Source organism: Bactrocera dorsalis, chromosome 4 (assembly GCF_023373825.1).
Source record: "Bactrocera dorsalis isolate Fly_Bdor chromosome 4, ASM2337382v1, whole genome shotgun sequence".
Taxonomy (NCBI): Eukaryota; Metazoa; Arthropoda; class Insecta; order Diptera; family Tephritidae; genus Bactrocera; species Bactrocera dorsalis.
Genome location: NC_064306.1, coordinates 5,703,856 through 5,720,299, shown reverse-complemented (window position 1 = coordinate 5,720,299; position 16,444 = coordinate 5,703,856). Strand labels below are relative to the sequence as shown.

At 31.2% G+C, this 16,444-nt stretch overlaps 3 protein-coding genes across 3 annotated transcripts; 2 read left to right on the top strand and 1 right to left on the bottom strand.

Annotated features, from left to right (window-relative positions):
- Positions 1-6,793: 6,793 nt before the first annotated feature.
- Positions 6,794-10,272, bottom strand: LOC105232107 (N-alpha-acetyltransferase 30A). The gene is made up of 4 exons (XM_011213712.4): positions 9,867-10,272; positions 8,586-9,804; positions 8,255-8,500; positions 6,794-8,195 (listed from the first exon to the last, which is right to left on the bottom strand). Exons 2-4 carry the CDS (start codon positions 9,603-9,605, stop codon positions 8,031-8,033), a joined length of 1,431 nt encoding a protein of 476 aa, XP_011212014.2. The 5' UTR covers positions 9,606-9,804; positions 9,867-10,272; the 3' UTR covers positions 6,794-8,030.
- A 473-nt stretch (positions 10,273-10,745) lies between these two features.
- LOC105232105 (uncharacterized) lies at positions 10,746-12,540 on the top strand. The gene is made up of 2 exons (XM_011213711.4): positions 10,746-11,532; positions 11,592-12,540. The coding sequence occupies exons 1-2, from the start codon at positions 10,877-10,879 to the stop codon at positions 12,352-12,354; spliced, it is 1,419 nt and encodes a 472-aa protein (XP_011212013.2). The 5' UTR covers positions 10,746-10,876; the 3' UTR covers positions 12,355-12,540.
- A 228-nt stretch (positions 12,541-12,768) lies between these two features.
- LOC105232104 (protein maelstrom 1) lies at positions 12,769-15,038 on the top strand. Its single transcript, XM_011213710.4, has 5 exons — positions 12,769-13,207; positions 13,332-13,536; positions 13,599-13,748; positions 13,815-14,209; positions 14,296-15,038. Exons 1-5 carry the CDS (start codon positions 13,091-13,093, stop codon positions 14,971-14,973), a joined length of 1,545 nt encoding a protein of 514 aa, XP_011212012.1. The 5' UTR covers positions 12,769-13,090; the 3' UTR covers positions 14,974-15,038.
- The last annotated feature ends 1,406 nt before the right edge of the window (positions 15,039-16,444 follow it).

Here is a 16,444-nt window from a genome sequence, read left to right as displayed (position 1 = left end):
TTTTTCGCAAAAAAAAACCTAATTTTTACTTCTACAAAAAATTAAAAAAACACATATATTTTTTCTAATAAAAATTATTTCCCTTTCATTTCAATTAAATTAATTTTTTTGTAATTTAAAATTTTTTTAATTTGAAAATTTATTTTTATATTTTTTCCCCTTGATTTTTGGTACTAATTTTTTTTTAATATAGTTTATTGTTTCTTTAAAATTAAAAAAAAAAAACAGTTGGCAACTCTTCAATAAAACAACAATGCACCAATTAAACTAGCATGGTTTAAGTTTTATTATCATTTTTATAGCTTTCCTGCTCTTTAAGTCAGAAAACGTTGCAAAAGCGCGCCGTAACCATTCATCTATTGGCAGTGCTCCAGATTTGCACACTATCTTTATACGTGTTTTATTGTCTTGTCATTATAATCCAACCAACCAACTTGCTTTGACACATTCTCCACTCACTTGTTGCCCCAAAATACATGTGTACACACCATGCAACTGTGTTATTGTTGTACTTGTGCAACTGTCAAAATTGCGCTTTTAATAACCCTTCATAAAAATGGCACAATGTATGGGTCTGATTTGTGGTTATCAAATATTTGATATTTATGTCCATTCATGTTCATTCATGAACATTTCGTTCAGGAGTAAAGTAATCGAAAGCTTACACCACGTTCACATTGTACGTTTTTTTAAAATAAATAAAGTACGATTGAGCGCTATAATAACAGTAAAATGTCAAAAGAATATGGCTGCCGTTGTCATGTCGATTTATAAATTTTAAGGATGTTAAGTGAAAGCAGCGGCGGATCCACGGGGGAAAAACTTTTTTATTTGACGAGATAATTACACAAAATTTGGCACGGATTTTTATCTCAGATAATACTATAATCTCTGAAGAAATTGTTCAAATCGGTCTAGTATAACAAAGAGCTGCCTTACAAGCTGTACGATCAAAATGAAACTTTTGTATGAAAAACTTTTTTATTGACAAGATATCTCCACAAAAGTTGGCATAGTTTATAGTTCACAGACAGCGCTACATCTGTGAAGAGTACTATAGCTTCGTTGCAGCTGAAAATAACGGTTTTCATTGTTTATTTTGCTAGCTGTTCGTTTTTGCCTTCATTTACATTGAAGCAAACTTCCGCATGTGCTGTTATGTTGTCGATAAGTTTCCATCTGTCAAGCCGCCAATTTAAATTGATATATGTATATTTTTTTCAATTTATTTTCATGCGCGAAAGCATCAGTTTTTATTTTATTTTTATTTTTTTTCTATTTATGCAGACAAAATTGCTATTGCTCTAAATTGCAGCGCATAGCTGCATACATATGTATGTACTGCCAAAGCTAGTACTAGAGATTTATGCGTGCATAGCAGTTTATAGGAAAGTAAACATCTGGCAGAAATAAGTGAGGCATTTAACAGCGTTGCTATGAGATCACTTAGAAAGATAGCAACGCTTACGAGCGTGGCGCCAGAGCCTTTGCTGAACTATTTTAGCTGAAATAATAGACTTTAGTGGCTGACTAACTTGTGCGGAGCTCATGGAAGCAAGGGAAGAAAAAAGCGGTCAGTAAATTTTAAGTGCGGTAAAGGGAAACAAAAAATTGTTAGTCCTTAAAACATATTTGAAGAGGCATCAGCGCGTTTTAAACTATTTTTTGTTGAAAAAAAAAACACTTACAGCTTTTATTTTATAATTTTAGGAAAAAAATTTTGTTAAAATATACTAAATAATAAAAAATATAACATAATTTCCATTAAAACACAAACACACACACATTTCCATATCAACAACTACGAGTCGCCAGACGTACACAATAAACCAATCAGCTGGAAAATGCATGTTCATATGCTCGTTTTACATGAAAAAAATGTTTCCACTCAAAGGCATAAGTGAGTGTAAAATTTTACAGTAATTTTTTTATTTATATTTGGTTTCTTTGTTGTATTGACGTCACATTTCACCATTTCACAACGGACAACCAAGAAACCGGCAGTCAGCTGTCAGTGGCGAGTAGTCAACAAAAGGATGGTTGTTCAAGTTTCATAATTCAGTTATAGTAATTAAAATGTTTGCATGTTATGCCCACAATAATTCAATTAATTTGGCTACGTAATGGGTAAATTGGGCAGCGGTTAAATGGATGCTTTAGTTTTTGTTGTATTTTATTTTAATGGCCAATTAAAAAATTAGATTTGTGCAGGTATTGAGTATGAGAAACTATAACTACCATACATACAAACAATTAGGGTAAAATTAACGAATTAGCGTTATAATTGTTTGAGACATAATTCGTCGTAATTTATATGGGTTAACAACGGCATATGCCAATATTTTCGTGTTCTACTACAAAAAATGGTACGCTTACGTATATATTTTGTATGTATTTATAGAATAAAATATGTTTGCTGATTTTTATTATTGTTTTTATTTTTATTTTTAGATATTATTATTATATATAATATTTTTTATTTTTATTATTATTATATTTAATATTTTTTATTTTTATTTTTAAAACTTTTTATTTTTTTTATTTATTTTTTATTAATTTGTATTTTTTTTTAATAAAAAAACACATTTTTATAACGCTTAAGCCAATCACAATATTTGAAGTCACTGAATTTTATTCCTTAATTTCTTTTTTTTTTAATTTTTTTTAATAAAACACACATTTTTGTTACGACCGCACAAATCACAAGCATTTTTCTTGCTTGCCATAACAATTTCACACAAAGAAATTCCAATAGGCAATCGCGTGAGTTCATAGAGCATGTAAGCATATATTTTACGCTAACACACTCGATTTACTTTAGCGCCAATGGGATGAAATTTAAAAGTAATAGCGAAAATATAACGAATTAGCAAGAAATGCAGTTTGTAAAAGACATTTTCCTATATACAAAAACAATATACAACCATTGCGCCATGCACTAATCATTCCAATGTGTGCTAATCAACATAAAAATTGACGCATACTCGTATGCACAGCTGCACAAATAGAATAGACGCCATATTCTCTCATTTTAATTGATATCAAAAACTGAAGGCAACGACTTTAATTAAGTTTTATACTAAAAAATCGCTTAAATGCAATTTAAATTCGTTTTACAGAGATTGCACAATCTATCGAGTTTCCGATAAATAGAATGCATTTATACAGCTTTAACAGGCATGCTTGCGGGACAAGCATAAGTAGTTACATTATGTGCATACGCAAAGAGCAAGCAAGCAAGCTACATTTTTATGTTCGTTATCAGAATATACCAACTTCTTTTAAAATGCAATTTTACAATAAAATCAATGGGGAAATCAAATATGGTACACATTTGCAGAAACACTGCAGGTTATACATATGTACGATGGATCGAATCACATAAGAAATATGTGATGTGTATGTACATACAGACATTAATATTTATATGGATGAGCTGATTGTTTGAGCAGGCACGTACAGCTACCATTGTTCGGTAGGAAGTATTGATACCGTATGGATATACATAATTGTATGTAGGCTAATGTATCGCATGGTTTTTTCATTTCCTTAAAATGCGAAATGAAAATCAAATTCAGGTCAGTGTCTTTTTTTGCATAATAAAAATGAAAAATTTTTGTGCGATTTTTCATGCATAAACTTCCACTTTGAATAAAAAAAAAATACAAATATAAGTGATACTTTTAGAAAATGGTATTAAAAATTAAACTATAATAAATGTAAGCTTGTTTAAGTAAAATATTTTATTATTATTATTTATTTTTCTTTTTATAAATTATAATATATTATATGTATTTTTATGTATGAATTAAAATATTATTTTCATTAGTTATTATTATATTATTTTTTTTAATATAAAAAAAATTGTTTTGTAATTTTTTTTTATTTATATTATTTGAATTTATACAAACGCTTTCAAATTTTTTCAAACGTAACGTCAGCAAACACAAAACAATGACGCAACGGCTTTCGTATGCTATTTCCTGTTTTCAAATATATCGATAACAAGTACAGTGAGCTGCAGCCCTAGACTTGATGTACCTCTGCGTACTATCGATACCCCTTGCTGAATTTTTATACCAATAACTAAACGTATGTTGTGAATCAAACCATCACTAGTAACTTATCGATAGCAACGATAACTTGGTTGTGACATTTACAACAGCTGTTTTTGTTTATATTGCTATTGGCATATTGCTATCCTTTGAGGTATAAGAAAATTGTTTATTTGCTTACTTTGTGCACATATTATAAAAATTCTTTCCAATTAGAATACAAATGAAAACAAAGGGTTAAGCTTAAATATATTTCGATTTAGTATATGATCTCACCATTGTTTTCTTGCACAAACAACAGCGAGGGCAAGTTAAAAATCATATGCAGAAAATCATATGATTAAAAAAGCAGAGGAGTACAAATGAAGAGGAGCCGACGAAAAAGTAATTCGAAAGATAAATAAATATTCCTTTTTTTACCATTTAGATTAGACATTCACACCACGGACAATAACTACATGTCGCCAAAATGCTTACACCACGCCTCTTGGATATTTTGAATTATATGAAATAGTATTAAATATTTAGCTTAAAAAATAACAGCACGGAGTGGCAACATGTCGCCAAAATGCTTAAATCACACTTCCGGGATATTTTGAATTCTTTTTGAATTAGTATTAAATAATTGGACCAATTGGGCAGATATGCTGGAACCACGGATAATATCAGAAACAAAGAGATATTATATGTGAGGTTGTGCAAAAAGTTCTAATGATATAGGGGTACAATGCTATGACTCATTAAAAAATATTACAACAAAGGTATAGCGGAAATGCATTATCTTATATTAAATATTTAAATTAACAGTTTTTTTTTTATTTTGCTTGAACTCAGGTTTCCTGCTTATTTGCAATTGCTGGTTTAATTAACTCGTCGTGGTGAACGTTATTGAGAAATATGATTCTGAGTAAGACAAAGGGATCTTCGTAATGCTTTGCAAGTGCGTGATGCGTCTGATACTTTCATTTTATCATAAAAATAATAGAAAATGCTCTAGCAGGCATTATTAATAATTATACCGAAAATACCTCATTGAGAAGTACAAACGAAGAGGAATTTTTAAAGTATTTTTAAGTAACAGTTTTTAAATACATATGTGTATGTACATATATTATCATAAAAAAAATGTTTTCGAAAAGGATAAAAAATATAAAAAATAAATGTTTTCCAAATATTTAATATACACAAGTTTTCCGCATCAAATGTACTAAATGTTTATTAAAATTAATATGAATTCATATAAAGGATATTCAAATTATTCTAATAAGAGTATATGTTTTATATTTTTCATTGTCAATTGGATTGGTGACGGTTTATTTCTGTACACTACAGTATTGAATTTTAAGAAAAATATATCCTACCAGAAATGCTTAAAATATTTAATAATATAATTATAAACACAATGTTTTACTCACCTGCTTGATTAGACGACATTAAATTTTAAATATTTGTAATCATTGCTTAATTTATTATCATTATCAACACTTTCTTTTCTTACACTTATTGCATTAAATATTTAGCTCACTTTTTAGTAGAGGTGTATGTATATATGTATGCACATTTATATTATTACATTTTGTTGCATACACATGACACTATATATTTGTATTTATTTATTTTATTTTCGAATATGCACAAATATTTCCTAATGCTAACTTACAAGACATTGCTATAAAAGATTTAACTTACATATTAATTGTTTGCTAAATTTAACTTTTTTCATTTACTTTCACTTATACAGAATTTTCTTCACTTTTATGCTTTTCACATTTATTTATTATTTTATGACTTCACATTATACCAATTGGGTATTTTTCTTATTTGATTTCACTTAACCTTACTTTGACAGTAAACGTCCTTCAAACGTACGAGACTGCACACTTGTATGTGTGCATGTGTGTCTCAGTTGTCTCAGCCCCGGACTTTGTTTCGAATATGTGTTTAATGGGCGCAAAGCTTTTAATTTTGTTTAATTCTCATTAAATTTATATACAATGTACTTAATAAGTTAAATTTATATCGCATTTAATTGTGCAAATTTACCAAAACTCCAACACAAGTCATTGCAGAAATTGTTCTTTCGAATTGTTGCAAATTGCTAGCATTTACTGTTTAATTGAAGATTTTCTTATTAAATTCACGCTATGGGTTGCAAAACAGTGTTATGCCGTAATAAACCGCACAAAAAACTTAATTAAATCGTTAAAATTAAGAAACTAATAAGAATTTTCACAAATGAACGCGCTTCAACTGACGCCTTGAAAAATTTACTTCCTTCAAAATGGCGGCTTAAATAGTGCCGATAAGTGGTTATCGATAAAATTTACCCAAAATAACCGTAAATTTGATGCAATTATGCATTTTAATGCAAATTGTTTTAGGCAAATAATTTTAAACTAATTTTTAATGAAAATTATTATTATTTTCTACGCTATACGTAAATGTGTTTATATGTTTATCTTGACTATTTAACACAAATTCAAAAGCAACAACGCATGTTTATGTATGCATGTGTGGAATTTGTGTCAAACAGAATTTATTAAATTTTATTAATTATTTTATTCGACTTAGTTTTCATTATAAATCAAGCATATGTACAAAGTCCTAGCAAAATGCGTATTTTAGACATGATTTTGCGTGTTTATTTTTGTATTTATATTTCTGCAATGATATTTACAATATTATGTGCAATTTCTACACTGCACAAAATGTCGCTATGAAAATTGTTTAATGCTACATATATTGTATGTACAATTGCTTTTTATGGCATATCTCGAAACTAATCTGTTTGTGTTACACTTAATGCTTTTTTTAATATATTAAGAATTTTTTATTTTTTGGTTTATTTATTAGCTCTGTTTTCCAACTAAATAAATTGATTGTTTTATAATTAATTTTTTATTTCTATTTTTTGTTGTTTAATGCAAATAAATAATTGCTTTAGTGGTTCACTCTCCACAGTTTTTTGTTTTGTTTAGTAATTTGTTATACTTTAGTAAATTTTCTCTGTAAATATGTTTAGGCCCCACAGATGCGCCGTTATTAAAAAAATGTACGCCTAAAAGTATACCAAGTACAATTTTTTAAATTAAAAATAAAAATTAATTACAAAATACTAGCACGAAAATGGAAATATTTATTAATTATATGAAAAAAAAATCATTTAAATCATAAAACATGTCGCATGTTTGTTATTTTTTTATTTACAAAGCTTTCTTTTTAAGTAGCACTAGACATTTTTTAGCATATGCAATTGAGAATAAAACTTAATATGCAAAATAATATTTTTTTTAAATAGGAAAACAACGGAAAATCATAACAAAAGCTGAAGTTGAAAATAAATGTAAGTTAATGTTAAAATTATACCTAAAAGATCAGCTGCAAAAAAACTTAAAATAAGTTAAACTTAAGTTACTTAACAAAGTTACTTAACCACTCAAATCGTTTTATATGATGAAAATGTCAGCTAATAATCATACACCAGAAACTATCATTATATTATGACTTAAAATAGCTTCCCTTTTACTGCAAGCTCGTTTAAGGCTTTAAGACTGAAAACTGAAAAAGGGAGCGCTAAAATGCACATGTCATTCTAAACGAAAAGGACTTTTAGAAACAACAACACACATAAATTCAGCCAATTTGACATTCTGCGCAAATATTTATAGTGTTTACAGCAATTGTTTATAAGTCAGATCCAAAAATAAAATTATAACAGAAACCAACTATTTGCAGTTAATATTTCATATAATTTTTCTGATTTCCTTAGTATTTACGTTTGTTTGCTTTCTGTTTTGTTGTTTTGCTTTGTTTTCAATTAAATATGAACATTTGTATGTATGTATGTATGTAAAAGTGAAAGAGAACATCTCAACCGAATTCGCTTCGCATACAAATTATTATGTTATAATTCCATACATATGTATTTATATTGTGTGCATGCAATGTGGCAATGAAACTCAACTAAACACAATCTCATCTAAACCACAATTTTAAACGCAACGCATCAACGCCATTTAAATAGTAGCGAAACAAGCGTTTATCACGCACAAAACCCAAGTTCTCGTATAAACGCAAAGCGGGCACGTTACGCATTTCGGTTTCCAGCACAACTTCATCAGCATTGTCGGCAAGCATGGCCTGAAAAATGGATTATATTAAAATTTATAATAAAAACAATCACACTTGTTGCAGTTTACCTCAATTGCTTTTTGTACCAACGTCGTGCCAATTTTAAGTTTCCTATATTCCTTACGCACCGCCAACATTGCTATGTAACCACGCCTCACGTTTCTGTGCATGTCAAGCTTACATACTATGGCACCAATATACTCATTGCCATGCGCTGCCAGAAAACACAATTTCGGCCAATTGTATATGAAATAACGATACGTATAAATAGAGTAAGGCTCCGATAGTTCGGCTTGTATTAAACGCATTATATCCTGCAACAATAAAAATAAATAAATTTATGTTTTATACAAAATATCAATCAATTGTTAATATATATACAACAAACCGCGCACTCACATGCATTTGCAATTCAGATTCATATTCCTTATACTCAATTTGCACATTACTCAAATCCAATTCGGTTGTCACAGCCAGTGCGGGCGTTGTTGGCACGCTTAGCGGCGCTTCCTTAGGGTTAGTTTGATCAGTTTGCTGCGCATCGTCTGCGTGCTGCTTGGCAGTGTTGTTCGTATTGTGTATTGCAGTAGGAGGGTTAGCATATATAGTATTTTGTTGTACCACCGTTGGTGTGGACAATTGTTTGTGTTGTGGGCAGGTGCCAGATATTGATACCGCTGCAGTTGCCGCCACTCCTCTCGCCGCTGCAGAGTTTAATGTATTCGGTTCAGTATTGTTGGTTATAGGTTTAGTTATTTCAGCATTGACTACACATTGTTGGTGCGTTTCTTTACTGTGTAATGCTTCGTCGTGTTCATTAGTGAATTCATGGAAACCATTTTTCATTTGCACATTATCCACTTCCGTTGGTTTGCGTGTTGCTTCCATAGGACTTGTGCATGTCAGTGCTGGTGACTCGCCATTGCTATTATGACTTGTCTGTGGTGACTTATGATTTTCAGTTACAAAATTAGCTTCTTTGTTCTTTTGTTTGTTGTTTTTACTCTTTGATTTTTTCAAAGCACCAGACGTTGTTATTTCTTGCAAGGCTGACAGTTGCTGTTGTGTTTGTACAATTGCCGTCCTCGCGTTGTTGTGTGTAATATCGGTTGTGGGTGTATGATGCCCATTCTGTGCAGTATGACTGCTGCACTTTCCAACAGTCCCGTTTATTTGTAGACCATCTCCTGTAATGTGTAAATGTTGTTTTAGTGTTTCGGAAATCCCATTCGCTGTGACTTCTTCTGCACCACTAACAACCGCAACTTGTTCAATGTCCTTCGCAACATCCGGCAAGTCATTTGGTGCACTGCTGATGGGCACCTTCCCATTTGCCTTTTTACTCTTCTGCCTTTTCTTTGATTTCTGTGTTGTTGCTAATTTTTGCTGTTCAACAATGGCACTTGCGGTATTATCCATTGCTTTTATTTGTGAACGAGCACAAAATTTTTGTATTAAACAATTTATCAAGCTCCTAAAATTACGATATTCTTTGTCCTGGCCTTATTTGGTATTTGTTGCAACTCTATCGTTTACCACTTCTTCGTGTCGTCAACCGCACAGCACTTGTTTGACACTTCCTGCCTTGCTCACTTGTACTTTGTCTTGCTTAAATATGCTATGAATTCATACAATTAAAACATATTTTTTCCTTTCGTTTGCTTTTATGTTTAGTTTTACCTCGAAATATTAAATTTGTCGTCTATAAGTTAAAATTGTTCTTGAAAAGTAACTTCATTTCTTCTACTGGTTAATCTGCTTCTTTCAATTCGGCCCAGTTCTGACTTCCCGAAGTCGCCCGTCTTTGACAATATCTTCTTCACCTTTTATTACTAATGTCTGTCCCCTGCCTTGCCCTGCTATCTGTCAATCACATCCAGCACCTTTCTAGATCTAACCGACCGCTCTCAAATTTTACTCTCGCATTCCAATTAGATTACAAATATATTCTTAATAAGCCCCTAAAACAATTATGTAAAATTTCTTGATAAAAATTACTATCAATTTGGGTTTTTCGTAAGTTCTTTGAAATTTTCACTTTCCTCGCGAGTTGAACGTGAAAGACAACTTCCACGTTGCCAGATAAGCAATAACTTAATCCATCAAAATTCTTAAAACAAATGAATAATTTATAGATTATAATTGGTTAAAAATCTTTATGAAAAAGGCAATCAAATTATACATTTATACTTATAAAATATAATTAATGCTAGCAAATTCCAGCAATAATAAATTATGCAACATTTTGAATGTATGATAAGGGGATCTTTTTAGTAGTAAATATTTAACGTAAATATGGCAAGACAGTCTTCAATATCAGCAGTTGTAGCTTGACAGCTGCGAATCATGAAACAGAGTTGTTAAATGCTAGTAACTTAAAGTTTGCTTGATCATACTTGTTACATTTGTGAAAAATTGTCAAACAACATACATATTAGATAATTAAGTTAATCTGCAACATTTAATATACTGTGCTTCTGTTATTCACAAATAAATTTTATGATAAACAAGTTTTTTTTAATTAAGACCACCCTGTGTTACGCTAGTGACAGTACTTTGACAAGATAACAACAAAGGTGACAGCATTTGTTATCATTTGAGAAGTGCATAAAATTGCTGTCAATTTCGATAAAAAAAGGCGCTAACTATTTTTATTATTTTTCTACAATTGTAAGTAAACTTAAGAAAAAATGCCGAAATCGAAAAAGTCTCGAAAGCAGAGACGTACCCAAGATGAGGAGTCATCCGATAGCAGTGACAATGAATCGTGTAACTCCAAATCAGAAGCACGACATCGTAAACAAAAGAGTTCAAAACATTCAAACAAGAAAAATCGATCTAAGAATTCTGATACAGACAATTCAAGTAGCACTACTTCCAGTTCACCGTCGGCAAGTGATTTATCAGACTCTACAACGCGTAAAACAGGCAAGCATTCTAAAAAACGTGAAAAAAATAATCAAAAACGTGTGCATAATGATGACGAACCGGCGGAACGTAGGCAACGTCGACACACGCATAGTCGTGAACGTCAAGAAATAAGTAGTGGAGGTGAACCACATGTTTCCAAATGGGACAGTCCTGAGAGGCGAAATCGCCAACGGAGCAGAAGTAGAAGCCGCCACCGTCAGAGAAGTAGAGAACGTGAAAGAAGCGCACAACGTGATGCGGTACGATCACACGGAGATCGTAACGACCGAGGAAACCGTACTCGCAATGAGTACGCAGGAAGAGAGCGTTTGCCGGACAGACATGACAACAGGGAACGTTATGTAAATAGAAACAGAGATGAACGTTGGAGAGATGATCGTGGACATCAAAATGAACGATTGAACGAACGAAGAGGGTATATTAAGAATTTATGAACATTCTTGACATATTATATTAAATAAAGTTTTCATTTAGACGAAGTCGCAGTCCACGTACTGATAAATATCAAAATAGATCACAAGGCAATGAACGTTTTAAACGGGAACCTAGAGAACACTCAAGACAACAAAACTCACCTGGCCGACGTGGGCGTACAAATCGCAGAAACTTGCGGGACGATGACGGTAAAAACTATGAATGGGGAGGTAAACGTGCTGATGATAAAAATGATGAAGCACAAGTAAAAGAGGAACCTGTGGAAAAAGAGAAACCCAATTTTGGTCTAAGTGGAGCGTTGTTAGAAGATACCAATAAAGTAAATGGCGTTGTTGTAAAATACGCTGAACCGCCAGAAGCGCGAAAACCTAAACGTCGTTGGCGTTTATACCCATTCAAAGGGGAAACTGCGCTACCTACATTACATATACATAGACAAAGTTGCTTTTTGGTTGGAAGAGATCGAAAAGTTGCCGATTTAGCTGTAGACCATCCGAGTTGTTCAAAACAGCATGCCGCGCTACAATATCGGCTTGTGCCATTCGAACGCGAAGATGGCACGCAGGGTAAACGTGTCCGGTTATATCTGATTGATTTGGAATCTGCGAATGGCACTTTTTTAAACAACAAGAAAGTTGAGCCGCGGAAGTATTATGAATTAATTGAAAAGGACGTTATAAAATTTGGCTTTAGTACACGCGAATATGTATTATTGCATGAGAACAGCAAAGAAGATCAAGAGGATGATGACGTATTTGTTAAACCAGAACCGGAAGATGTACCAGACGGACCAAACCCTTGATATTAATCTGTATGACAATATGGGCCTGTGGCGCCATGAGAACACATTTATCATTGGATTATCGTAGTAAATCTGAATTTGAAGGCATTGAAAATATCTAAGAACAAATCGCATAACGTAAATTTAGATTTGTTATATAAATGCGCTAATTCTGTTTAAAATAAATTTCCTCATATAAGAATATGATTTTTTGTTTTTTTTTTTATACGCACGCTTGCCAGGGGAACATTAATAACAAATTGTATATATTTATACTCCATAAAATATATGATAGCTAACATATTTCATAGTTTTGATTTATGTCATTTTATCGTAAACAAGATAAAGTGCATCGTCAGAACACAGTTTTAAGAACAGTTACGATAATTTGCTTAAATACCGAATAATATGGCAGCCCACTGCAGTTTTTCAACCATTTCCAACTGTCAACCAATTGGAATTACTTGCGGTATGTTACAGCGTCTGGTCTTGTGTTTTGTGTTTTAAAGTGTGATTAAAAATAGTAATATTTAAACACTATATAACGCGAAAAAGTTAAGTTAAAGTGTTTATGGAGTGAAAACACTTACTGATATTGCTGAATAAATCATTATTAAAAAGTGTACACAAGTGTTTACTATAGTCCACAGGACTACTTGAACTAGACTTTGGTTTTGGTTGAAGATTTCTAGCAGTTTTAAATTTTTAAAAGCCTTTAGCTGTCCCGTTAAAAAAAAAAAAAAAAAACACTGAGAAAATGCCGAAAAAACAAGCAAGAAATGGTTTTATGATTTTTACCATGGATTGGAAGTCTAAGTGTGGTAGACACTTAACATTGCAGGAAGCTACAACAGAGGCTGGCCGAATATGGGCAGTAAGTTAAATTTAATAAAGTATAAAATATATTTTTTACTATGAATTTATGAGTCTGTGGTTGACTCCACTCTTAAATGCACCTAAGCTTTCATAACCAAACAACTTCTATATACTACAAACAGTCAATGACGATCCAGGAGCGTGGTCCATATAATGAGCGCGCTAAGCAGGAAAAAGTGGGCTTAAAATCTGGCAGAGCACCAAAACTTACCTGTACTGGTAAGGCCATTGAAGAAGTAGAAAGAGAACGAAAGGATGCCGAGGATCGTGAACGGACCATGAAACGGACTATCGACAACACTGTGCGAAACAGTGTTAAGAATTGCCGTAAGCTAACTGTATTTGCGTAAATCATTTGTTGTAAATATCTGTTTTGGTATTTTTGTTAGAATTTAAAACACAACCGTACTACTTTGTGATGGTTAATTATTTCACACGTTCACTTGGAAGCGGTTGTTATGTGCCGGCTGAAATTTCTGTTGCTAAATATTCATTACAAGAAGGTGTTTGCCGCACATATCATAGTTTTATAAATCCTGGTATGCGCATTTAACTATAACTGTGTATTTAAAAAAAATGTTACTAATGTCAATTTGATTCTTTAGGATCTGAAATGTATGGTTTACAATATGAGGCACAGCATCATTCGGAAAACACACACAAGTTACCATTACCGCCAAATGCTAAAGGCGAAAGAGATTTAGGTTTAGTTTATAATAATATACTAGATTTTATACGTGATCCAGAAACTGGCGAGTATCCGCCAATTTATACTCACCGCGATTCCATACCAGTTGTTCAATCTGTTTTGGAATTTCTCAAATCCGATGTATCCGCAAGAGATGTCGTATGTGACACATATTCTATACAATATCTCTTGTATATACTCAAAGATACTGCTATGAAATTAAATGGATCAGATAAACAAATTTCTAGCTACATTACGGATGCTGATTTCGAAAGGGACTTTTTCGAATATCAAACTGGTATAGCTTGCACTGTAAGTTTAAACTATTAATTAAAATATTTTTTATAATAGTATAAATACAATGTTTATACAAGACATAATAATTTTTCTACCAACAGTATCATGAAGAAATTGATAAAAGCAAATATTGTACACAATCCTGTGTAGTCCGCTGGGGATACATGTTTTCTGATTCACTATGTGGCGAAGTTGCTGTGGATTTGATACCTGGCCGTCATGTGCCCGCCACAACTAACTTAGAAGCCATTATAAATCCAGCTCCAAGCACCCATGCCGACACTGAATCGCAAATTTCAATAAATAGTGAAAGTACTTTCGCTACCAAAGCCGTATCCGAAAGAACCATTTACTATGATTACCAAAAGGCATATACACCAGCACGTGCCAACTACACTGATCGTTCTTCGTTGGCGTACGATGGCGACGATTTCCCAACGCTTGGAGCTGGTTCGTCGCGTAAGAAACCGGGATTTATTGTTTCATCTGCACCAGCTAAAACTAGCCGTATGCACACTGCACAACAGATGATAATGGATGGTGACTCACCGGATTCTACCATTGATATAAATCCATGGACATTGCGTTCGCGTAATGTACCGCGAAAACCAGATACCTCACACTTCGATATAAACTATACACGTGACGAGACCACTGATTCTGAGTCGTCCACACCGGTTGGTTATGGGCGTGGCAGAATGCGCAATAACGTATCTTCGACTAGCAATGTAACAGCAGGATCAGGACGTGGCAAGCTATTCCAACGTTTGTATAAATAGTGTTAAAATATATTGAACAGAAAAAAGAAACACATAAAAAGTAAAAAAAAAAAACAAAAAAAAAATAGTAATACAGAAAATATCCAAAATGAAACATGTATACAAGAAATGTATACTATATTAAACAACTGTAGAAATATAGGAGTTGACTTGTCATAACTTTACATTTTTTTCTTTACGTATTTCAGAATTTCTTTAATTTCTATGTTATTCAATCGACTAAAATATTGTCATGTTAAAGTGTTTTTTTAATCACTTGACCAAAAAAAATTATTTAAGCAAATACGTGATTGTAATTTTTTAATAAAAATCAGCTAAGCATCGCTGTGCAAAATAATGTGTAAAATTTTTTGAATTGTTTGGAAACTATGCACTTAAGTATGTTCTTTCACTGTTCACCAATCCAGGTCTGTTCCATTGCTTTGAAGTAACTAAAATTAATAATAATTTGATCAATATAAATATATACATATATGTATAACTATCAAGATTTCGCTGCTGAAAAAAGTAGGTTTTAAAGTTTATTATTTTTTATTTTAATTAATTCAAAGTACAAAAACACACGTTTGATTAAATTGTTTAAATATGATTAACAAAGCTAATTTGGTACGAAACAAATTATTACAAGTATAAATTCAGATATTCAGAATTATTAAAATAAATGTGAATACTAAATTGTTTTTTTTTTGTTCAAAACTTTTTAATTTAACAAAAATTATATTACAAAATCATATATATGTACATATAAATTTCATTTACACTTTCTTAAATCAAATAAAATTCAATTAAATTTTTTACAAAAATAAAAAAAAAATCGGAATGTTATAGAGAACGCCAATGCGAGGTAATTGTTTGAAATACTTTATTTCGCTTTTTCTAATGAAATGTATTGTTTATTACCATAATCTTTGGTACCAAGGAAAGCTTGTGGCTTGTATTCAGTTAGCCTTTTAGAACATAAGCTAACCTATAAAATTAAAAAAAAAATTAAAACCTCTACAAAATAAAAAAAATATAAATTATTTTTGAAAAAAAATGAAAAAAACATTTTTGTAAAAAATGAATAAAAAAAATTTTTGCGAAAAATTAATAAAAAATATTTTTGGAAAAAATTAATAAAACATATTTTTGGAAAAAAATGATAAAACATATTTTTGGAAAAAATCGATAAAACATATTTTTGAAAAAAATATTGAAGAGTATTTCTGGAAAAATTAATAAAAAAATGAAAAAAAAAAAATTTTGGAAAAAATTAATAAAAAATATTTTTGAAAAAAATATTGAAGAGTATTTCTGGAAAAATTAATAAAAAAATGAAAAAAAAAATTTTTTGGAAAAAATTAATAAAAAATATTTTTGTTAATTGAATAAACAAAAATATTTTTTATATTTATTTTGAGCAGCAAATGTGATGAAATAAAACGAATTCTAACAAAAAACTTTCTTATTAAATGCAAAGAAATACATTTTT